This window comes from Ornithorhynchus anatinus, chromosome 5 (assembly GCF_004115215.2).
Source record: "Ornithorhynchus anatinus isolate Pmale09 chromosome 5, mOrnAna1.pri.v4, whole genome shotgun sequence".
Lineage (NCBI taxonomy): Eukaryota > Metazoa > Chordata > Mammalia > Monotremata > Ornithorhynchidae > Ornithorhynchus > Ornithorhynchus anatinus.
Window position 1 is genome coordinate 103312719 of NC_041732.1, and position 24899 is coordinate 103337617.

The 24899-nt window shown below is 55.2% G+C and overlaps 1 protein-coding gene across 1 annotated transcript in view; it reads left to right on the plus strand.

Moving 5' to 3' along the window:
- The window catches only part of ADD2 (adducin 2), a 103974-nt gene that overhangs the window by 48954 nt on the left and 30121 nt on the right, over window positions 1-24899 (plus strand). The window contains 7 exon segments of the mRNA XM_029066493.2: window positions 7567-7802; window positions 11310-11445; window positions 13427-13578; window positions 15444-15524; window positions 18495-18650; window positions 23467-23565; window positions 23567-23611. Coding sequence (XP_028922326.1) covers window positions 7605-7802; window positions 11310-11445; window positions 13427-13578; window positions 15444-15524; window positions 18495-18650; window positions 23467-23565; window positions 23567-23611 — 867 coding nt within the window. The 5' untranslated portion in view covers window positions 7567-7604.

Consider the following 24899-nt stretch of genomic DNA (forward strand, 5'->3'; position numbering starts at 1 on the left):
CTCAGCTCCCTCAGGCTCCTCACCTCCCCAAGGACCCCTGTCGCCTCAACTCTCCCCAGCCTCCTCAGCAACCTCATCCCCTCAGTCCCCCATCCCCTCAGTCCCTCCATCCCCTCAGCTCCCCCAGCCTCCATCCCCTCATTTCCTCCCATCCCCTTGGCTCTCCCCAGCCTCCTCAGCACCCTGTCCCCTCAGTCTCCCATCCCCTCAGTCCCCCCATCCCCTCAGCTCCCCCAAGCTCCCCACCTCCCCAAGAGCCCCCATCCCCTCAGCCCCCCCCCCAGCGTCCTCAGCCCCGCCATCCCCTCAGTCCCTCCATCCGCTCAGCTCCCCCAGCCTCCATCCCCTCAGTCCCTCCATCCCCTCAGCTCCCCCAGCCCTCATCCTCTCAGTCCCCCCATCCCCTAGACTTTCCCCAGCCTCCTTAGCCCTCCATCCCCTCAGTCCCCCCCAACCCCTTCAGCTCCCCCAGGCTTCCCACCTCCCCAAGGCCCCCCCATCCCCTCAGCTCCCCCATCCTCCATCCCCTCATTCCCCCATTCCCTCAGCTCCCCCAGACTCCCGGCCCACCTAGACTCCCAGGCCTCCCCCTTCAGCCCCTCAGCCTCCAGGCCCCCTAATAATGATAATAATAATTATGATACTATGTGTTAAGCACTGTTCTAAGCTCTGGGATAGATGCAACTTAATCAGTTGGACACAGTCCCTTTCCCAGCTGGGTCTCACACTCTTCACCCCCATTTTCCAGATGAGGGAACAGGCCCAGAGAAGTGAAGTGCCTTGCCCAAGGTCACTCAGCAGACGTGTAGCAGAGCCAGGATTAGAGCCCAGGCCCTTCTGACTCCCAGGCCTGGGTTCTTATCCACTAAGCTACACTGCTTCCCTAGCTTCTTAGCTTCCCAGCCTCCCAACCCCTCAGCCTCCAGGGTCCCAGCCCCCCACCTCATACTCCCCAGACTCCCCCAGTGTCCCATTCCCCAGCTTCTCTGCCCCCAGACTTCTGGACCCTCGGACCATCAGAGCCCCAGCCTCTCTGGTTCAAACCCCCTTCAGCTTCCAGACCCCCCCAGCCGCTTGGCCCCCTCAACTTCTTGAGCCTCAGCCTCCCTTGCCCCCCGGTCCTCCCCGGCCTCCCATCTCCCAGCCCTCCCAGCCCCCTCCCCACAACTTCCAGCCCTCCCAGGTATAATGCTCTGTTTGTCTCCAGACCCGGTCCTGCGGCACAGAGGGAAGGGTCAGAGGGGGTGGGCAAACAACTGGGCCATTTCTAGCCCCGGGCATGGTGAGGGTGCCAGGCTAGGATGGGCAGGGAAGAGAAGGAAAGAGAGAGTGGGATGGGTGGCCATTCCGCTGATCCCACTGGGCTGCTCAGAGCCAGGCCCGAGCCATTGCGGGTAGCCTCGTTCCACGGTCTCCTTGTACAGAGAAGCAGTGTGGCTTAGTGGCTGGAGCCCAGCCTGGGAGTCAGAAGGACCCGGGTTCTAATCCCGGCTCCCCCACTCGTCTGCTGTGTGACCTTGGGCAAGTTACTTCACTTCTCTGGGCCTCAGTTCCTTCATCTGGCAAATGGGGATTAAAAACTGTGAGGCCCATGTGGGACAGGGACTGTGACCAACCTAATAATAATAATAATAACTGAGGTATTTGTTAAGTGCTTACTATGTGCCAGGCATTGTACTAAGCACTGGGGTGGATACAAGGTGATCAGGTTGTCCCCTGTGGGGCGCAATGAAATCAGACCCAATCCTTGTCCCACAGGTGGCTCACAGTGGGGAGGGAGAGCAAGTATTTCAACTCCATTTTACTGATGATGAAACTTAGGTACAGAAAAGCAAAGTGAATCATGTGGCCTAGTGGGTAGAGCCCGGACCCGGGAGGCAGAAGGACCTGGCTTCTCATCCCAGCTCTGTCACTTGCCCGCTGGGTGACCTGGGACAACTCACTTCACTTCTCTGGGCCTCAGTTTCCACATCTGTAAAGTGGAGATAAGAGACCTGTTCTCCCCCAACCCGCTTTTACCGGGAGCCCCACGGGCTTGACCTGATTCACTTGCATTTACCCTGGCGCTTAGCACAGTGCTTGACATAGTAAGCACCTAACAAATACCGTAAAAAAAAATAATTCCAGCAACAGTAATGACAATTATTATTATTATGCAATTGAGCTAGGATTAGAACCTTACTGTCCTGACTCCAAAGCCTATATTCTTTCCACTGGGCCATGCCGCTTCTCTTATTAATTGGGTATTTGCCCCACGCTCATGCCCCCAGCACTTATGTACAAATCTATGCATTATGTATTTTAAATTACTTTTTTTATTGATATCTATCTCCCCTCCTAGACTGTGAGCTCAGTGTGGCTTAGTGGAAAGAGCATAGACCTGGGAGTCAGACATCTTGGGTTCTACTTCCGGCTCCTCTACTTGTCAGCTGTGTGACCTTGGGCAAGTCATTTCACTTCTCTGTGCCTCAGTTTCCTCATCTGTAAAATGGGGATTAAGACTGTGAGCCCCACGTGGGACAGCCTGATAACCTCATATCTCAGAGAAGCAGTGTGGCTCACTGGAAAGAGCCCGGGCTTTGGAGTCAGAGGTAATGGGATCGAACCCCGGCTCTGCCACTTGTCAGCTGTGTGACTTTGGGCAAGTCACTTAACTTCTCGGTGCCTCAGTTCCCTCCTCTGTAAAATGGGGATTAAGACTGTGAGCCCCACGTGGGATAATCTGATTCCCCTGTATCTACCCCAGCGCTTAGAACAGTGCTCGGCACATAGTAAGCGCTTAACAAATACCAACATTATTATTAACATTATTCATATCTATCCCAGTGCTTAGAACAGTGCTTAGCACATAGTAAGCGCTTAACAGATACCATCATTATTATTATCAACTCTGTATTCATTCATTCATTCAATCGTATTTATTGAGTGCTTACTGTGTGCAGAGCGCTATACTAAGCGCTTGGAAAGTACAATTTGGCAACAAATAGAGACAATCCCTGCTCACAGTCTTACCGCCTCCCAAGGGCTTAGGACAGTGCTCTGCACTGCAAGTGCTCAAAAAACCCATTGATTGATTAATAATAGTAATGATGATCAACCAATCAATCACATTTACTGAGTGCTTTTTCTGTACAGAGCACTGTAATGATGGTGATGATGATGATGATGATGATGATGATGATGATGATGATGATTCATTCAATAGTATTTATTGAGCACTTACTATGTGCAGAGCACTGTACTAAGCGCTTTGAATGGACAATTCAGCAACAGATAGAGACAATCCCTGCCCAATAACGACATGATGATGATGGTGTTATCCTCCACCTTCCCGGTCCCGGCTCCAGGGCGAGGAGGTGTGAGGTCAGAAGGCCCGCTTTGGCAGTCCATCCCCTCACCCCCTCCTACCTCACCTCGCCGCTCTCCTCCTCCATCCCAGCCCGCACACTCTGCCCTTCTAATGCCAACCTTCTCCCTGGGCCTCCATCTCCTCTATCTCACCGCCGACCTCTCGCCCATGTCCCGCCTCTGGCCTGGAAGGCCCTCCCTTCTCACATCCAACAGAGGACGACTCTCCCCCGCTTCAAAGCCTTAATAAAGGCCCACCTCCTCCCAGAGGCCTTCCCTGACTGCACCCTCCTTTCCTCTCCTCTCACTCCCTTCTGCGACGCCCCGACTCGCTCCCTATATTCATCCTTCTTCCAGCCCCACGTCACTTAGGTCCATATCTCTCATTTATTTATTTCTATTCATATCTGTCTCCCCCGCTCTAGACTGTCAGCTCACTGTGGGCAGGGAATGTGTCACTTTTATTGGTCTACTGTACTCTCCCAAGCATGTGGTCCAGTGCTCTGCAGACAGTAAACACCCGGAAATACCACTGACTGAATGAGTGACTGATTCTGACTCCCAGGCCCAGGCTCTTTCCACCATGCTGCTTCCTCTAATTCATTCAGTCGTAGTTATTAAGTACTTACTGTGTGCAGAGCACCGTACTAAGCGCTTGGGTAGTACAAAAAAGAGAGACGATCCCTGCCCATAACGGGCTTACAGTCTAGTGCCAACCTCCCACCGCATCTCGATCTCATCTTTCTCACCACCAACCCCTTGCCCACATCCTCCCTCCTGCGTGGAACTCTCTCCCGCCTCGCCGCCCCACACAACCAACCGCCGACTCGCAGGGTTCCTTCTGGCCTAGCCGATAGAGCCCGGGCTTGGGAGTCAGCAGGGCCTGGGTTCTAATCCTGCTCCTTCACTTGTCTCCTGTGTGACCTTGGGCAAGTCACTTGACTTCTCTGGGTTTCAGTCCCCCATCTGTTTTCCCTCTTCCTCCCACTATATAATAATAATGATGGTATTTGTTAAGCACTTACTATGTGCCAAGCACTGTTCTAAGCTCCAGGGTAGATACAAGGTGATCAGGTTGTCCCACATGGGGCTCACAGTCTTCATCCCCATTTTCCAGATGAGGTCACTGAGGCCCAGAGAAGTGAGTGACTTGCCCAAAGTCACCCAGCTGACAGGTGGCAGAGCCGAGATTAGAACCCACGACCTCTGACTCCCAAGCCCGGGCTCTTGCCACTGACCCATGCTGCTTCTCTGTATATGTTCACTCTCTGTGTCTGCCTGTCACCATCATTAGATTTTAATCTCCTGAGGGGAGGGACTAGCTCTCCTCTGCCCAGTGTATGCTCCCAAGCGGTTGGTACAGTGCTGTATACAAGGTAATAATAATAATAATGTTGGTATTTGTTAAGCGCTTACTATGTGCAGAGCACTGTTCTAAGCGCTGGGGTAGACAGAAGCAAATCAGGTTAATAATAATGTTGGTATTTGTTAAGCGCTTACTATGTGCCGAGCACTGTTCTAAGCGCTGGGGTAGACACAGGGGAATCAGGTTGTCCCACGTGGGGCTCACAGTCTTAATCCCCATTTTACAGATGAGGGAACTGAGGCACAGAGAAGTTAAGTGACTTGCCCACAGTCACACAGCCGACAAGTGGCAGAGCTGGGATTCGAACTCATGAGCCCTGACTCCAAAGCCCGTGCTCTTTCCAGTGAGCCACGCTGTCCCACGTGGGGCTCACAGTCTTAATCCCCATTTTACAGATGAGGTAACTGAGGCCCAGAGAAGTCAAATGACTTGCTCACAGTCACCCAGCTGACAAGTGGCAGAGCCAGTATTCGAACCCATGGCCTCTGACTCCCAAGCCCAGGCTCTTTCCACTGAGGCATCTGGCCAGGTGCTGCGCACATAATAAGCACCTGTTTGGTTATCTGCACACAACAAGGCACCCAGCCCAGTGCTCTGCACACAGTAGGCATCCGGCCCAGTGTTCTGCACATAATACAGCACCCAGGAACAATACAGTGCTCTGTACTCAGGAGCTGCCCAGTACAGTGCTCTGCCCACAGGAGGTGTCCAGACCAGTGGAGGCAAAGGGGCCAAAGCATGAGGTGAAGAGAAAGGCCAGGACTAGGGGCAGAGCACTTTCCTGGTGTCTGCAATAGGCGGAGTGCTGTCTTGAGGACCACTGCAGTCGCCCCAAGCCATTTGCAGAGCAGCTTCTTGGTGCAGAGCACTGTACTGGGCAGTTCCTGAGTACAGAGCACTGTACCGGGCAGCTCCTGGGTGCAGAACACTATACCAAGCAGCTCTTGAGTGCAGAGCACTGTACTGGGCAGCTCCTGGCTTCAGACCACCGTACCGGGGAGCTCCTGGGTGCAGAGCACTGTACATGGCAGCTCCTGGGTGGAGAGCACTGCACCAAGCAACTCTCGATTTCAGAGCACTGAACCGGGCAGCTCCAGGGTGCAGAGCACTATACCAAGCAGCTCCTGAGTGCAGAGCACTGTACCGGGAAGTTCCTGGGTTCAGAGCACTTTATTTTTTTATGGTATTGGCTGAGCACTTGCTATATGCCAGGCACTGTACTAAGCGCTGTGATAGAGACAAACTAATCAGGTTGGGCACAGACTCTGCCCCACATGGGGCTCACAGTCCTAATCCCCATTTGACAGATGAGGTCACCGAGGCCCAGTGAGGTGACTTGCCCAAGGTCACCCAGCAGAGAAGTGGCAGAGCAGGGATTAGAACCCAAGTCCTTCTGACTCCCAGGTCCTCACTCTATTCCGCTGAGCCATGCTGCTTCCCTTATTGGGCAGCTCTTGAGTGCGGCGTACTGTAGAGAAGCAGAAAGAGCCCGGGCTTGGGAGTCAGAGGTCATGCGTTCGAATCCCGGCTCTGCCACTTGTCAGCTATGTGACTGTGGGCAAGTCAGTTAAATTCTTTGGGCCTCAGTTACCTCATCTGTAAAATGGGGATAAAGACTGTGAGCCTCATTTGGGACAACCTGATGACCCCCTATCTACCCCAGCGCTTAGAACAGTGCTCTGCACATAGTAAGCATTTAACAAAGACCAGCATCATTATTATTATTATTATTGAACAGCTGTTGGGGGCAAACCACTGTATCGGGCAGTTCCTGGGTGCAGAGCACTGTACTGGGCAGCTCCTGGGTGAAGAGCACTGTATTGCGTTTTGTTACGTTTTTATGGTATTTGTACTAATTAGCGAACCCTGGGCTTGAGCACTGACCGCTCTGCATCCCTCTCTCAGCCCACCCCTTCCCCCCGACATTCGTAGGTGTTAAACCCCAATAGAGCCAATTAGGGACGGGAGGCGAAGGGGGCACGGGGGGTTCGTTTGTGACTCAAGCTTTACCGACGGAACAAACCACCAGATTCAGGATCACCGTAAGAAAACATTTATTAGCCTACAGAAAAAACATCAATAGTAAAGGATCCCGCTTCTACTTAAGCCTCCAAATCAGGGGCGATGAGATCTCTGACGCTATTTAAGCCGTCAACTCGGGGGCGTTGAGACCGGGCGATGATCAGTCCTCAGTCGGTGTTCGGTCCAAAAACGGGCTTAAGACCAACACGAGCGTCACCGGTTAAAAGGTCTTCAGCCCGGGCCGACTCTGTCGTCCGTTAGGAGGATGGCGAGCAGACAAGTACGGGCCGAGACCGACGCGGGCATTCCCACGTAGAAGGCCTCCTCCAACCCGGACTGTCTCTGTCGTCCGGAGGACGGCAAGCAGACGAGTAGGGGCCGAGACCGGCGCTGGCATCCCCGTCGAGAAGGCCTCCTCCATCCCGGACTGTCTCTGCTCATCCTAACGAGCGAGCAGTGGCAACTGGAGTCTCCCCCACGGCCTTATACTATATCTGTTGACCGGCACATCGAGCTTCTTCCGCGGGACGGCCCCAATCTACCCAATCACGGTTCCATCGTCTTCTGCTCTTAGAAGACATCTCACCCAGACCCCTGTGGGTATGTTAACATTTGATCTTCGCTCAGAACCTATCTGTGTGGTTGATCTGTGTCTAGACAGTGAGCCCCTCGTCGGGTAGGGGTTGTCTCTGTTGCCGAATTGTACTTTCCAAGCGCTTAGTCCAGTGCTCTGCACACAGTAAGCGCTCAGTAAATACGATCGAATGAACCTGCGATCACAGGAAGCGATGAAGGGCGTTAAATTTAACACGGTGTTGACGCTTCAGCAGGTCACAGGCGAGAGCGCTGACTGCCCACCGCCCGCAGAATGAGCGGAGAAGACCCGGGCCCCGAGGAGGCCTCGTCCCCGCCCCCACCGCCCCCGGCGGGGCACCGCCCCTTGGACCACCGGTTCTCGGAGGATGCCCGCGACTACCTGCGGCTGCGCAACACGGCGGCCGGCCTGCGCCAGGACTTCAACATGATGGAGCAGAAGAAGCGCGTGACCATGGTCCTGCAGAGTCCGGTCAGGAGCGCCGCCGCCCACCACCACCGCTACCCGCGCGGGGCAGGGACGGCTGGGCCGGGCGGGACACAGCTTCCTCCCGAGCAGAGCTATGCCTTGGAGTTGGGCGGGGGCAGGGAGAAAATGCCCCCATCCCCCCACCCATCCCCCACCCACCCTCTCATCCATCCATCCACTTATCCACCCGCCAACACCCACCCATCCACCCAACCATCCACGCACCCACCCATCTACCCATCCATCCACCCACCCACCCATCCCTCCACCCACCTACCCACCCATCCCTCCACCCATCTACCCACCCATCCACCTATCTACCCATCCATCCACCCATCTACCCATCCATCCACTCATCTACCCACCCATCTACCCATCCATCCACCCATTTACCCATCCATCCATCCACCCACCCACCCACCCATCCACCCAATTCACCCCTCCACCCATCCTCCTTCCTCATCCATCCATCCATCCATCCATCCATCCATCCATCCATCCAACATCCATCCATCCATCCATCCATCCATCCATCCATCCATCCATCCATCCATCCACCCACCCAACCATCCGTGCTTATTGAGGGTATACCAGGTGTCCAGTGTAGCACTCTGCACCTATGAGACACCCAATCCAGCATTCTGTACCTAGTTGGCAGCCAGTACAGGGCTATCTACCCAGTCGGTGCTCAGTACAGTGCCCTGCTCACAGTTGGCACCGGTTAGTCCTGCTGATGCCCAGGATGTTGATGGGATGTTGGCTTTGCTCCCAGACCCCGGGGGCCCTAGTGAAGAGCCAGCCCCCAAGCCCCAGCCCCGCACCCCCGAATTGTCCAGGCCCCTCATTGTCCCACAGCCTATAGGCGGGAGGTCTGAGCCTCACTATGCCACTGACAGGGCAGAGGGCAGGGCCACTCTGATTCCATCTTAGTCAATCCTATTTATTGAGCGCTTCCTGTGTGCAGAGCACTGTACTAAGTGCTTGGGAGAGGACAATAGAACAATATAACAGGCACATTCCCTGCTCACAACGAGCTTACAGTCTAGAGGAGGGAGGCAGATATCAACAGAAATAAAGAAATGACAGATGTGGACGTAAGTGGTGTGGGGCTGGAACGGGGGAAGAACAAAGGGAGCAAGTCAGGGTGACACAGAAGGGAGTGGGAAAAGAGGAAAGGGGGGGTGCTTAGTGTGGGAAGGCTTCTTGGAGGTGGTGGACCTTCAATAAGGCCTTGAAGAGGGGAGAGTCATTGTCTGTCGGATTTGAGGAGGGAAGGCCTTCCGGGCCAGAGGCAGGTTATAGGTCAGGGCTCAGCAATGAGATAGGTGAGAGCAAGGCACAGTGAGAAGGTTGGCACTAGAGGAGTGAAGTGTGCGGGCTGGGTTGCAGGAGAGGAGCGAGGTGAGGTAGGAGGGGACAAGGGGATGGACGGCTTTAAAGCCGGCGGTGAGGAGTTTCTGTTTGACACAGAGGTGGAAGGGCAACCACTGGAGTTTCTTGAGGAGTGGAGAAACCTGACCTGAATGTTTTTGTAGAAAAATGATGCAGGCAGCAGAGAGAGAAGTATGGACTGGAGTGCAGAGAGACAAGAGGTTGGGAGGTCAGCGACGAGGCTGATACAGTAATCGAGGCGGGATAGGATGAGTGATTATTTTAATGTGGAAAATAATGGAGAGGAAAGGGTGGATTTTAGCCATGTTGTGAAGGTGGGACCAAAAGGGTTTAGTGATGAATTGAATATGTGGGTTGAATGAGAGAGGAGTCAAGGATAACGCCTAGGTTTCGGGCTCGTGAAACAGGAAGGGTGGTGGTGAGCTGTCTACAGTGATGGGAAAGACACGGGGAGGACAGGGTTTGCGTAGGAAGATATGGAACTCTGTTTGGACATGTTAAGCTTGAGGTGATGGGAGGACATCCAAGAAGAGATGTCTTGAAGGCGGGAGGAGACGAGAGACTGGAGAGAAGGAGAGAGATCAGGCCTGGAGACGGAGATTTGGGAATCATCCGCATAGAGGTGATAGTTGAAGTCGTGGGAGCGAAAGAGGGAGTGGGTGTAGATGGAGAAGAGGGGGATCCCAGAATTGAGGGACCCCACAGTTAGGGGGTGGGAGGCAGGAGAGGAGCCCATGAAGGAGAATGAGAATTTAAGGCCAGAGAGATAAGAGGAGAACCGGGAGAGGACAGCTGAGGTTGGATAACGTTTCCAGGAGAAAGGGGTGGGCCACGGTGTCAAAGGCAGCCGAGAGGTGGAGGAGGAGGAGGATGGAGTAGAGGCCGTCGGATTTGGCGAGAAGGAGCTCATCGGTGACCTGAGAGGGCCGTTTCTGTGGAGTGAAGGGGTCGGAAGTCAGACCGGAGGGGCTCAAGGAGAGAATTGGAGGAGAGGAATTTGAGACAGCGGGTGTAGCCAATTCGCTCAAGGAGTTTGGAGAGGAAGGGGAGGTGGGAGATGGGGCAAAAACTGGAGGGAGCCTTGGGGTCATGGGAGTATTTTTTTACGATAGGGGAGACACGGGCATGTTTGAAAGCGGTGGGGAAGGAACCACTGGAGAGCAACCAGTTGAAGATGGCAGGGAGGGGAGCCCTATTCCCTGCCCACAACTAGCTTACAGTCCCCTCCCTGGACTGGAGCTGAGTCGGCTGGGGGTCCCAGCGGGCTCTGGGATGGGACTGGAGCCCACCCCAGGGATTGAGTACGGGGGGCGTCCGAGGCCGCCTTGGGAAGGTCTGGGGGGCTTTGGGAAGAGCCCGCTGCTCGGCCCAGGGGCTTGGGGGGGTGGTGTCCAGACCCTGGGGGAGGGACTAGCTCCAGGGGTCCCTTCGTGAGATGGGCCGGGGGCTTGAGCAGAGAGGGGGTATCCGGATGATCTTCGGGGTGTGATGGATGGGGTTCTGAGCAGGGTGGGAGTGTCAGAGTGTGAGGATTCATTCAAATGTACTAATTGAGCACTTACAAATGTACTGCAGAGCACTGAACTAAGTGCTTGAGAGAGGACATTGGAAATAATAATAATGATGGTATTTGTTAAGTGCTTACTATGTGCCATGTACTGTTCTAAGAGTGGGGGTAGATACAAGGTAATCAGGTTGTCCCACGTGGGGCTCACAGTCTTCATCCCCATTTTACAGAGGAGGGAACTGAAGCCCAGAGAATAATAATAATAATTATGGTATTTGTTAAGTGCTTACTGTATGCCAAGCACTGTTCTAAGCGCTGGGGTAGATACAAGGTCATCAGATTGTCCCTCATGGGGCTCCAGTCTTAATCCCCATTTTACAGATGAGGGAACTGAGGCCCAGAGAAGTGAAGGGACTTGCTCAAGGTCACACAGCAGACAAGTGACAGAACCGGGATTAAAACCCACACGGTCTGACTCCCAAACCCGGGTTCTTGCCACTAGGCCATTCCCTGCCCACAAGGAGCTGACAGCCCAGAGGGGTTCTGAGTGGGGCGGGGGCATCCGGGGGGCTCCGGGGTGTTGACGGGGCCGGGGGCGGCGGGGTCTTCAGTCTTTCAGGGAGGAGCTGGAGAGCCTGATCCAGGAGCAGACGAAGAAAGGGAGGTCATCCCACATCTGGGCCCTGCGACAGATCGCCGACTTCATGGCCACCTCCGCGCCCGCCGTCTTTCCCACCACCCCTGTCGGTACGCGGGGGTCCGGGGAGGGGGCCGGGGATCTGTCATTTGGAGAGGGGGGCTTGGGGAGGCCAAAAAAGGGCGCTGGAGGATGGGAAGGTCATCGGTCAACTCTATTTACTGATCACTTACTGTGTGCAGAGCACTGTACTAAGTGCTTGGGAGAGGACAAGAGAACAGTATAAGAGATACATTCCCTGCCCACAAGGGGATTTGGGTTTAGCACAGCGGGCTTGGGAGGGTTAGGAGAGCAGCTTGGCCTAGTGGAAGGAGTCCAGGCCTGGGTGTCTGAGGACCTGGGTTCTAATCACAGCTCCCCTACTTGTCTGTCGTGTGACCTTGGGGAAGTCATCTGACTTCTCTGGGCCTCAATTCCCTCATCTGTAAAAAGGGGATGAGGACTGTGAGCCCTGTGTGGGAGAGGGACAGGGTTGGGGACCCCCACGGGAGTCCGACGTTTGGGGGGTGGGGTCGGGAAGACGGGGAGATGGTGGAATGGGGTGTTGGTCCGGGGCCCAGCCCTGACTGGAGAGAGCACTGTTGCCCTGCCTGGAGGGCATGCGGTACCTTTCCCAAGCGCTTAGTACAATGCTGTGCACACAGTAAGCGCTCAATAAATACAACTGAATGAATGAATGAAAGGTACTCACGAGAGACAATCCCTGCCCACAATGAGCTTACAGTTTAGAGGGGAAGACAGACATCAATACAAGTAAACACACTGATGTAAATGAATTGATAAATTCATTCATTCAGTCGTATTTATCGAGTGCTTACTGCCTGCTAAGCACTATACTAAGCGCTTGGGAGAGGACAGTATAACAACAGACACATTCCTGCCCACAACGAGCTCACAGTCTAGAGGAGGAGATAGACATTAATAGAAATAAATAACAGATATATATCTGTGTAGTGTGAGGATGGGAGGCAGGATTGAGTGAAGGTGTAGAAGGGAGTGGGGGAAGAGGAGGGGAGGGCTTAGTCGGGGAAGGCTTCTTGGAGGAGGTGGGCCTGCAATAAGGGTTTGAAGGGGGGCGAGGCACTATCTGTGGGATTAGAGGAGGGAGGGCGTGCCAGGCCGGAGGCAGGACGCGGGCCAGGGGTCGGTGGCCGGACGGGAGAGATGGAGGCCCAGGGAGAATGCTAATGATGGTATTTGTTAAGCGCTTACTATGTGCAGAGCACCGTTCAAAGCGGGAGAAGGTGGGCATCAGCATCCCCGCTCTGCCACTTGTCAGCTGTGTGACTGTGGGCGAGTCACTTCACTTCTCCGTACCTGAGTTCCCTCATCTGTCAAAGGGGGATGAAGCCTGTGAGCCTCCCGTGGGACAACCTGATGCCCCTGTATCTCCCCCAGCGCTTAGAACAGTGCTCTGCACGGAGTAAGCGCTTAGCAAATACCAACATTATGATGATGATGTGATGATCTGGTCTGGAGAGGGCGCTGTTGCCTCGCCTGGAGGGGCGCGCTGCGTCCCGCCCGGAGGGGGGCGCTGTTGCCTCGTGCGGAGGGGAGCGCTGCGTCCCGGCCGGAGGGGGGGGGTGCTGTTGCCTCGCGCGGAGGGGCGCGCTACGTTCCGGCCGGAGGGGGCGCTGTTGCCTCGCGTGGAGGGGCGCGCTGCGTCCCGGCCGGAGGGGGGCGCTGTTGCCTCGTGCGGAGGGGCGCGCTACGTTCCGCCCGGAGGGGGCGCTGTCGCCGGGCGTGGAGGAGCGCGCTGAGTCCCGGCCGGAGGGGGGCGCTGTCGCCTCGCGCGGAGGGGAGCGCTGCGTCCCGGCCGGAGGGGGCGCTGTCGCCTCGCGCGGAGGGGCGCGCTGCGAGTCCCGGCCGGAGGGGGGCGCTGTCGCCTCGTGCGCAGGGGCGCGCTGCGAGTCCCGGCCGGAGGGGGGCGCTGTCGCCTCGCGCGGAGGGGCGCGCTGCGAGTCCCGGCCGGAGGGGGGCGCCGTGTCCCCGTCCGGAGAGGGCCCCGCCCCTTGTCGGTGCCGCCCTTAGGCCCCTCGACGGTGGCGCCCATCAACGACCTGCAGGGCTCCGACGCGCCGGCCCTGGCCAAGGGCGAGCGGCTGCTGCGCTGCAAGCTGGCCGGCCTCCACCGCCTCCTCGACCTCCACGGCTGGGCGGCGCTCGGACACGCCTACGTCACGGTGAGCGCCACGCCCGACGTCACGGTGGGAGGGGGGGAGGGGCCCGGTGACGTCACGGTGGGCGGGGATTGCCGGGGGGGGGGCCTTCCCCCTCCCCCTCCGCCACGTCATTCCTTCGGTCGTATTTATTGACCCTTGATTGGGTGCAGAGCACTGTGCTAAGCGCTTGGAATGGACGATTCGGGGAGAGAGAGAGAAGAGAGAGAGAGAGAGACACCAGCCCTGGATGACGGATAGATGATGGATGGTTGGATGGATGATTGATGATGGGTGGATAATGGATGGATGGATGGATGGATGGATGGATGGATGGATGGATGGATGGATGGATGGATGGAGAATGGATGATGGGTGGATGGATGGATGGATGGATGGATGGATGGATGGATGGATGGATGGATGGATGGATGAGGAAGGAGGATGGATGGATGGATGGATGGATGGATGGATGGAGGATGGATGGAGGATGGATGGAGGATGGATGGATGGATGGATGGATGGGTGGATGGGTGGATGATGGATGGATGGATGGATGGAAGATGGATGGATGGATGGAGGATGGATGGAGGATGGATGATGGATGGATGGATGGATGGGTGGATGATGGATGGATGGATGGTTGGATGGATGGATGGATGGATGGATGGATGGATGGATGGATGGAGGATGGATAGAGGATGGATGATGGATGGATGGATGGATGGATGGATAATGGATGGATGATGGATGGATGGATAATGGATGGATGATGGATGGATAATGGATGGATGGATGGATGGATGGTTGGATGGATGGATGGAGGATGGATGGATGGAGGATGGATAGAGGATGGATGATGGATGGATGGATGGATGATGGATGGATAATGGATGGATGATGGATGGATGGATAATGGATGGATGATGGATGGATGATGGATGGATAATGGATGATGGATGGATGGGTAATGGATGATGGATGGATGGATGATGGATGGAGGATGGATGGATGGATGGATAATGGATGATGGATGGATGATGGATGGATGGATAATGGATGGATGATGGATGGAGGATGGATAAATGGATGGATGGATAATAATGTTGGTATTTGTTAAGCGCTTACTATGTGCAGAGCACTGTTCTAAGCGCTGGGATAGACACAGGGTCATCAGGTTGTCCCACGTGAGGCTCACAGTCTTCATCCCCATTTTACAGATGAGGTCACTGAGGCACAGAGACGTGAAGTGACTTGCCCACAGTCACACGGCTGACAAGTGGCAGAGCCAGGATTTGAACCCATGACCTCTGACTCCCAAGTCCAGGCTCTTTCCACTGAGCCACGCTGCTTCTCTGACAGTGGATGGATAATGGATGGATGATGCATGGATGGATGGATGATGGATGGATGGATGATGGATGATGGATGGATGGATGATGGATGGATGACGGATGGATTCATTCAGTCGTATTTATTGAGCGCTTACTGTGTGCAGAGCACTGGACTAAGCGCTTGGAAAGAAGTACAATCCAGCAACAGAGACCATCCATGACCAACAGCGAGCTCACAGTCTGATTCTGCCGTGTGACCTTGGACCGGTCACTTCCCTTCTGTGGGCCTCAGTTTCCTCATCTGTCAAATGGGGCTGGAGACCGTGAGCCACCCCCCCCCCCATGGGGGGGTAAGGGAAGGAGAAAGGAGGGGGCAGTAGGGCCTGGGTCCACCCCGCTCGACTTGGGTCTGGTCGGATCTCCCCCCGACCCCCACCGGCGCTGAGCGGAGCCGAGCAGAGCGTCCGGCACAAGTTGGGGGGCGTCGTGAGGTTGGCGGGCTTGTGACCGGTGGGTTGGGTGTCCGTTTGTGCCCGGTCCTTCCCGCCCCCGCAGCTGAGGGTCAACAAGGAGCAGGGACATTTCCTCGTCCGGCCCCAAGGCCTGGCCTGCGCAAGAGTCACCGCCGCCGCCCTGGTGAGTCCACGCCTGACACGACGGCCGCCTTCCCTCACCCACTCATCCACCCACCTGCCCGCTCAGCGGTCACCCTCCCCCATCCACCCACCCAGCGGGTACCCTCGCCCGTCCACCCGCCCACCCGACGGCCACCCTCCCTAGGGACTGCTACTCACTCAAGTACTAACAGTCATCATCATCATCAACTGGAGTATTTGTCAAGCGCTTACTATGTGCCAGGCACCAGACTGAGCTCTGGGGGAAGCACAAGATCGTCGGGTTAATCATAATCATCATAACTGGGGTATTTATTAAGCTCTTACTATGTGCCAGGCACCAGACTGAGCTCTGGGGGAAGCACAAGATCATCGGGTTAATCATAATCATCATAACTGGGGTATTTATTAAGCTCTTACTATGTGCCAGGCACCAGACTGAGCGCCGGGGGAAGCACAAGACCATCGGGTTAATCTTAATCATCATTACTGGAGTATTTATTAAGTGCTTACTAGGTGTCAGACACCGGGCTAAGCACTGGGGGAGACGCAAGATCATCGGGTTAATAGTAATCATCATAACTGGGGTATTTATTAAGCTCTTACTATGTGCCAGGCACCAGACTAAGCGCCGGGGGAAACACAAGATCATCGGTTAATCATAATCATCATTACTGGGGTATTTATTGAGCTCTTACTATGTGCCAGGCACCAGACTAAGCGCCGGGGGAAACACAAGATCATTAATCATAATCATCATAGCTGGGGTATTTATTAAGCGCTTACTATGGGCCAGGCACCAGACTAAGCGCTGGGGGAAACGCAGGATCATCGGATTAATCATAATCATCGTAGCTGGGGTATTTATTAAGCGCTTACTATGGGCCAGGCACCAGACTAAGCGCTGGAGGAGACACAAGATCATCGGGTTAATAACGATAACGATGGTCCTTGTTAAGCCCTTCGTATGTGCCAGGCACTGTGCTAAACACCAGGGGGGATACGAAATCATCCGGTTAATGATGATAATAATAATAATGATAATGATGGTATTTGTTCAGCGCTTACTATGTGCCAGGCATGTTCTAAGCGCTGGGGGAGGTACAAGTTCATCAGGTTGGACACAGTCCCCTGTCCCACGTGGGGCTCACAGTCTTAATCCTTGTTTGATAGTTGAGGGAACTGAGGCTCAGGGAAGTCAGGTGACTTGCCCAAGGTCACCCAGCAGAAAAGGGGCAGAGCCGGGATTAGAATCCAGGTCCTTCTGATTCTCGGGCCCACGCTCTAACCACGAGGCAACACTGCTTCTTCTCAGAGAGGCCTGTGCCTATGCCCCTCCCCACCCCAAGGATTATTAGACCCTGAGCCTCATGTGGGACAGGCACTGTGCCCAGCCTGATTAGCTTGCATCTACCCCAGAGCTTAATACATTGCCTGGCACATAGTAAGCGCTTAACAGATACTATTAAAAGACCCCCCCCCCCAAAACCTAAATCATTATGGTATTTGTTAAGCGCTTACTATGTGCAGAGCACTGTTCTAAGCACTGGGGTAGATACAGGGTAATCAGGTTGCCCCACATGGGGCTCACGGTTTTTAATCCCCATTTTTACAGATGAGGGAACCGAGGTGCAGAGAAGTGAAGTGACTTGCCCAAGGTCACACAGCAGACAAGTGGCAGAGGCGGGATTAGAACCCACGACCTCTGACTCCCAAGCCCGGGCTCTTCTTTCCACCGAGCCACGCTGCTTATGAAGATCGTTTCCTAGGACAGGCCTTCCCTAGATCTTCTGGCCCTCACCCAGCACCTAAACCACTTCTTCTTCTTCTTCTTCTTGTGAGATGTGCTCAGTCCTTACGACGCGCCAAGCACTGTGCTATGCGCTGGGGGTAGATATAAGATCACCTGGCCCCCAATGTAGCTCCCAGTTACAGGGGAAGGGAGAACAGGTACCAAATCCCCATTCTACAGATGTGGGACCTGAGGCACAGAGAAGTGAAGTGACTTAGTAATAATGATAGCCGTGGCCCTTTTTGAGCACTTACTCTGTGCCAAGCGCTGTGCTGAGCACTGGGGAGGAGACACCATCATCAGGTAGGACACAGTCCCCGTACCACATGGGGCTCCCAGCCTCTCAGGGGAGGGAGAACAGGCACTGACTGCCAAGGCCTAGTGACAGGAGCGCGGGCGTGGGAGTCAGAGGTCGTGGGTTCTAATCCCGCCTCTGCCGCTTGTCTGCTGGGTGACCTTGGGCAAGTCACTTCACTTCTCTGGGCCTCAGTTACCTCATCTGGAAAATGGGGATTGAGACCGTGAGCCCCACTTGGGTCAACCTGATGACCTTGTATTTACCCCAGTGCTTAGAACAGTGCTTGGCACATAGTAAGCGCTTAACAAATACCATTGGTATTATTTGAGAGCTGAGGAAACTGAGGCCCAGAGAAGCAGAGAGTGAGAAGCAGCGAGGCCTAGTGGAAAGAGCACAGACTCGGGTTCTAGTCCCGGCTCCGCCACTTGTCTCCTGGGTGGCCTTGGGCAAGTCGCTTCGCTTCTCTGGGCCTCAGTTCCCTCATCTGGAAAACGGGGATGGAGACTTTGAGCCCCACGTGGGACGGGGACCTCTGCCAACCCGATGATCTTCTATCTACCTCAGCCCTTAGTACGGTGCCTGGCGCGCAGTAAGCGCTTAACGAATACCGCGATTTCTCTGGGCCTCAATTACCTCATCTGTGAAACGGAGATGAAGACTGTGAGTCCTACCTGGGACGGGGAGGGGGTCCGCCCCGATGATCTCGCGTCCCCCTCAGCGCTTAGTACAGCGCCTGGCGTTGAGTGAGCCCTTAATAATCGGCCCGGTTATTCTTATCATTAGTTGGCCAAGGTCCCCAACGGGCCCGTGGCGGAGCCGGGCTCAGAAGGCGGGTCTCGGGGCTCTTTCCTCCCGTCCCTAACGAGGAGCTTCTCCCCGCCCCTCCGCCCCGCGGCCCCCAGGTGAAGGTGAACATCGTGGGTGAGGTGGTGGACCGGCAGCGGCGACAGCGGCGGTGCCCCGTGGACTCGGTGGACTTCCGCCTGCACGCCGCCATCTACGCTGCCAGACCCGATGTACGCTGCGTCATCCACCTGCACACGCCCGCCACCGCCGCGGTAAGAGACTCCGGGGTCCACACTGCCCTGGCCCATGGGGTCCCTCTCCCCAGGTGGTCCCCCCTGGGGTCCCTCAACCCCGGCCCACAGGGTCCTTCTCCCCAGGTGATAACCCTTGGGACCCCCCAACCCCGACCCACAGGATCCTTCTCCCCACATGGATGGTCCTCCCCGGGACCCCCCAACCCCAGCCCACAGGGTCCTTCTCCCCGACATGGTCTCCCCCGGGACCACAACCCTGACCCACAGGGTCCTCCCCAGTGATCCTACGCGGACCCCCCCCCACCCTGGCCCACAGGGTCCTTCTCCCCCCGTGGTCCGCCCCCGGGACCCCTAACCCTGGCCCACAGGGTCCTTCCTCCCCAGGTAATCCCCCCTTGGGATCCTCCAACCCCAGCCCACAGAATCCTTCTCCCCACATGGTCCTGCTCGGGACCCCCTAACCCTGGCCCACGGGATCCTTCTCCCGCATGCATGATCCTCCCAGGACCTCCCACCCCGGCCCCACAGGTCCTTCTCCCCCAGTGTGGTCCTTCATTCAATAGTATTAGTATTTCATCAATAGTATTTATTGAGCGCTTACTATGTGCAGAGCACTGTACTAAGCGCTGGATGAACAAGTCGGCAAACAGATAGAGACAGTCCCTGCCATTTGACGGGCTCACAGTCTAATCGGGGAGACGGACAGACGAGAACGATGGCACTAAACAGCGTCAAGGGGAAGAACATCTCGTAAAAACGATGGCGACTAAATAGAATCGAGCGATGTACAATTCATTAACAAAATAAATAGGGTAACGAAAATATATACAGTCGAGCGGACGAAGTACGGTGCTGTGGGGATGGGAAGGGAGAGGTGGAGGAGCGGAGGGAAAAGGGAAAATGAGGCTTTAGCTGCGGAGAGGTAAAGGGGGGATGGCAGAGGGAGTAGAGGGGGAAGAGGAGCTCAGTCTGGGAAGGCCTCTCGAGGAGGTGAGTTTGAAGTGGGTTTCGAAGAGGGAAAGAGAATCGGTTTGGCGGAGGTGAGGAGGGAGGGCGTTCCAGGACCGCGGGAGGACGTGACCCGGGGGTCGACCGGCGGGATAGGCGAGACCGAGGGACGGCGAGGAGGTGGGCGGCAGAGGAGCGGAGCGTGCGGGGTGGGCGGTAGAAAGAGAGAAGGGAGGAGAGGTTGGGAAGGGGCGAGGTGATGGAGAGCCTCGAAGCCTAGAGTGAGGAGTTTTTTTGTTTGGAGGCGGAGGTCGATGGCAACCACTGGAGTTGTTTAAGAAGGGGAGTGACATGCCCAGATCGTTTCTGCGGGAAGATGAGCCGGGCGGCGGAGTGAAGAATAGACCGGAGCGGGGCGCGAGAGAGGAGGAAGGGAGGTCGGGAGAGAAGGCCGACACGGTAGTCTAGCCGGGATATTGACGGGAGCCCGTTAATAGTAAGGTAGCCGTCTGGGTGGAGAGGAGAGGGCGGATCTCGGCGAATCGTAGAGGTTGAAACCGGCAGGTCTCGGTAACGGATAGGATGTGTGGGGTGAACGAGGAGGGACGAGTCAAGGAGACACCGAGATTGCGGGGCCTGCGGGACGGGAAGGACGCGTCGCGCCATCCACGGTTGATGGAGAAGTCTGGGAGCGGAACGGGTTCGGGAGGGAAGATGAGGAGCTCAGTCTTGCTCATGTTGAGTTTTAGGTGGCGGGCCGACATCCAGGTGGAGACGTCCCGGAGGCGGGAGGAGATGCGAGCCTGAAGGGAGGGGGAGAGGACAGGGGCGGAGATGTGGTCCTCCCCGGGACCCCCCAACCCCAGCCCACAGGGTCCTTCTCCCCAGATGGTAGCCCCCCGGGACCACTCCCCACCTCCTGTCACAGGGCCCTTCTCCCCTGGAAGCCCCTCAGTCTGGCCACATCATCCCACCCTAGGGCCCGGAGGGGGTGGAGTCACTGTCCAGAACGACACTGCGCCTTGCTAATTGTGTCTAACCTCTCTGGGGTTCTTTTAGGGGGGCTGCTATGGTTTTTGTGAAACACTAGGTGCCAGACACTGTTCTAAGCACTGGGGTAGATAGAAGTTAATCACATTGGACGCAGTCCGTGTCTCACATGGGATTTACAGTCTTGATTCCCATTTTACAGCTGAGGGAACAGAGGCACGGAGAAGTGATTTTTTTATGGTATTTAAGCTCTTACTAGGTGCCCAGGCACTGTACTAAGCGGCGGGGCAGATACAAGCTAAATCATGCCGGACACAGTCCGTGTCCCACTTGGAGCTCACAGATTTAATCCCCATTGTACAGATGAGGAAACAGAGGCACCGAGAAGCATCCAGGGTCACCCGGCAGACAAGTGGCCGAGCCCGGATTAGATCCCGGGTCCTCCCGACTCCCAGACATGGGTTCTATCCACTAGGCCAAGCAGCTTCTCAGTTACAGTGCCCTCTCCCAAGCGCTTAATACAGTGCTCCGCACACAGTAAGCGCTCAATAAATAACTCTGATTGATATCTTGGGGCAGGGAAGGCAAGTCCTTTAAGGAGACTTACTGGAAGCTCAGCCCTGAAACTGATCTGGCAAATTTGCACGCCATGAGGACGGGACTAATAAGGAGAGCAGAGCCTCTTCAAAACACATCTCCCTCCTACCCACATCGTCTGCGGGGACGGGTTTCAGAATCCCAGCCCACCCACCTAGGTGCGGGATTGGTGGTAGAGTGGGGGGACTATATTGGCCCCCTAAAAATAATAGTAATAACTGTGCTATTCATTAAGCGCTTACTATGTGCCAGGCACTTTACTAAGTGCTGAAGTAGATACAAGGTAATTGGATTGGACACAGTCCCTGTCCCACGTGGGGTTCACAGTCTTAATCCCCATTTCCAGACGAGGGAACTGAGGCCCGAGAAGTGAAGCGACTTGCCCAAGGTTCTCACATCTGACAAGCGGCGGAGCCGGGATGAGAATCTAGGTCCTACTGACCTTCAGGCCCGGGCTCTGCTTCTCAGGGGGCAGAGCCTAGTATCGGGTTCCTTCTATATACTAGGCACCTACTGTAGGAAGGGCTGTGTGCTAGGCATCTACTGTGAGGCAGAGCACTTACTGGGTATCTACTATCCACTCGTCACCTACTGTGTGAAGGACTGTGTGCTAGGCACCAGCCGGGTGTCAACTATGGTCCCGGATGCTTCCCGGATGCCTACTATAAACCGGGCATCTACTGTGTGAAGGGCTCTGAACTAGACATCAGCTGTGTGCAGAGCACTGTCACGGTTGCTGACTATATACTGAGCAACTACTGTGTGAAGGGCTTTGTACTGTTCATTCATTCATTCCTTCAGTCGGATTTATTGAGCACTTATTGTGTGCAGAGCACTGTACTGAACCCTTGGGGAAAGTACGGCACATCAATAGACACATTTCTCACGAGTGTACAGTCTAGACGGACGTGAGTATAAATAAATAAATGATAGAGATGGATATAAGTGGGTGGGGTTGGGAGGGGGGAACGAACAAAAGGAGCAAGTCACGGCGACGCGGAGGAGAGGGAGAGAAGAGGAAAGTGGGGGATAGTCAGGGAAGGGGAGAGGGAGTGTATACAATGGAAAAAAGGGAAACACTTAATAGAACTATAACATCAACAGTGAGCAAAAATGAATGAATCGATCAATCAGTGGTCTTTCTTGAGCACTTATTATGTGCAGAGCACTGTACTAAGCACGTGAGAGTACGGTATGTTAGAGACGGTTGACACGTTCCCTGCCCACAACGAATTTACAGTCCAGAGGAGGAGGACCGACATTAAATTTAATCACAGATACAGATACGTACATCAGGGCTGTGGGGCTGTGGGTGGGGGCAATAAAGGAGCAAATCCAAAGGCGAGGATGATGCAGAAGGGAGTGGGAGAAGAAGAAAAAGGGCTTAGTCTGGGAAGGCCTCTTGGAGGAGATGGGCCTTCAATCAGGCTCTGAAGTGGGGACGGTCATTGTCTGTCGGCTTATGTAGAGGGAGGGCGTGCCAGGCCAGAGTGTGGGCGAGGGGTCAGCATGTTCGCCCCAACAGTGTTGGACACCAACCCTGCCTACGTGGAGTTTCCAGTCTAGCGGGGGAGACAGACATCAGTGGAAATAAATCAATCAGGAATATGGGCATAAGTGCCGTAGAGCTGAGGGAGGGGTGAAAAAAGGGAGCAGATGCAAGGACGACACGAAAGGGAGTGGGAGAAGAGGAAAGGAGGGCTTGGTTAGGGAAGGCTTCTTGGAGGAGGTGGGCCTTCACTAAGGCTTTGAAGGCGGGGAATGTTGTGGGCCGGAGGTCGGCGGCGAGATAGATGAGATGGAAGGAGAGGGGAGAAGGTTGGCGTTAGGGAGCGAAGTCCGCGGGCTGAGAGCGGCGAGGTGAGGTAGGACGGGGCGAGGGGATCGAGGGCTTTAAAGCCGACGGTGAGGAGTTTCTCTTTGATGCGGAGGTGGATGGGCAGCCATTGGAGGTTCTTGAAGAGCAGGGAAATGATGCGGGCAGCAGAGTGCAGGATCAGGATGGACTGGAGTGGGGAGAGACAGGAGGCGGGGAGGTCCGCGAGGAGGCTGTTGCAGTCATCCAGGCGGGAGAGGAGAAATGCTTGATTGATTGGTAGCCCTTTGGATGGAGAGGAAAGGGTGGATTTGGGGAATGTTGTGAAGGTGGGACCGACAGGATTTAGTGATGGATTGAATATGTGGGTTGATTGAAAGAGGGGAGTCAAGGAGAACGCCAGGGTTGCGGGCTTGTGAGGCAGGAGATGGAAACGAAGAACAGAGGCCGCAAAGCTGACCGCCCCTTCCCTCTCCGTCCAAGGTGTCTGCCATGAAGTGCGGGTTGCTGGCCGCCTCCCATGATGCCCTGCTGGTGGGAGACGCCGTCTACTACGACTTCAACGGCGAGATGGAAGACGAGGGCCGACCGCGTCAACCTGCAGAAGTGCCTTGGCCCCACCTGCAAGGTGAGGCGGGGAGGGGGGCCCGGAGGGGCGGGGGCTGGGCTGGCACACCCCATACTGCCTTGGGGGCGAACAGGGGGGTATCTATTCACCCCAAATACATGTGGTACATATATATGTATCTGTGGTATCTTTTAAGCGCTTACTACGAACCAGGCACTGGTCTAAGCACCCCATTTATCCGGATGCTGCCTTGGTAGCAGAATTCTGTCCCGGCTTTTAGGTCTGGGTTGCCTTTATGAATTTCCGGCTGCGGGTCCGGCTCCCCCGTGCAGGCTGCTGCATCGTCTCGGTTTTCTTTTAAACTTATCGCTAGCGCCCGCCGATCGATCCAGCAATCAATCGATCGTAACTATCGAGAGCTTACTGTGTGCGGAGCACTGCACTAAGCGCTGTGAGCCCGTCGTTGGGCAGGGATCGTCTCTCTCTGTTGCCGAATTGTACATTCCAAACGCTTAGTCCGGTGCTCTGCACACAGTAAGCGCTCAATAAATATGATTGAATGAATGGAGAGTCCGGTAAACAATACAACGGACACATTTCCCTACCCACAGCGAGCTTCCGGTCTACAGGGGATTGTCTCTCTCTGTTGCCCAACTGTACTTTCCAACCGCTTGGTCCAGTGCTGTGCACACAGTAAGCGCTCAGTAAATACGATTGAATGAATTGAATGAATGAATACAGGGATATTTGATGAAGCACTTTTCACCCTCATAGCCTCTCGGGTCTGGGTCTCTAAGACACGGTCATCTGGGTACATCTCCTCCAGGAGGCCTTCCCTGACTGCGCCCTCCTTTCCTCTTCTCCCACTCCCTTCTGCATCCCCCTGACTGGCTCCCTTTATTCATCGCCCCGCCCAGCCCCGCACCGCTTCTGTCCACCTCCGTCAGTGATTTATTTCTGTTCATGTCTCTCTCCTCTGGACTGTAACCTCACTGTGGGCAGGGAATATGTCTGTTATATTGTTATACTGTACTCTCCCAAGCGCTTAGCCCAGTGCTCTGCACACAGTGACAGGACAGTAGAGAAGCAGCATGGTGTAGTGGCTAGATCCCGGGCCTGAGAGTCAGAGGGTCATGGGTTTTAATCCCAGCTCTGAGACTTGTCTGCTGTGTGACCTGGGCAAGTCACTTCACTTCTCTGGGGCTCAGTTACCTCACCTGGAAAATGGTTTCCTCATCTCCCGCTCCCTTCTGCGTCGCCCTGACTTACTACCATTATTCATCCCCCTTTCCCAGCCCCACGTCGCTTATTCATTCATTCGATCGTATTTATTGAGCGCTTACTGTGT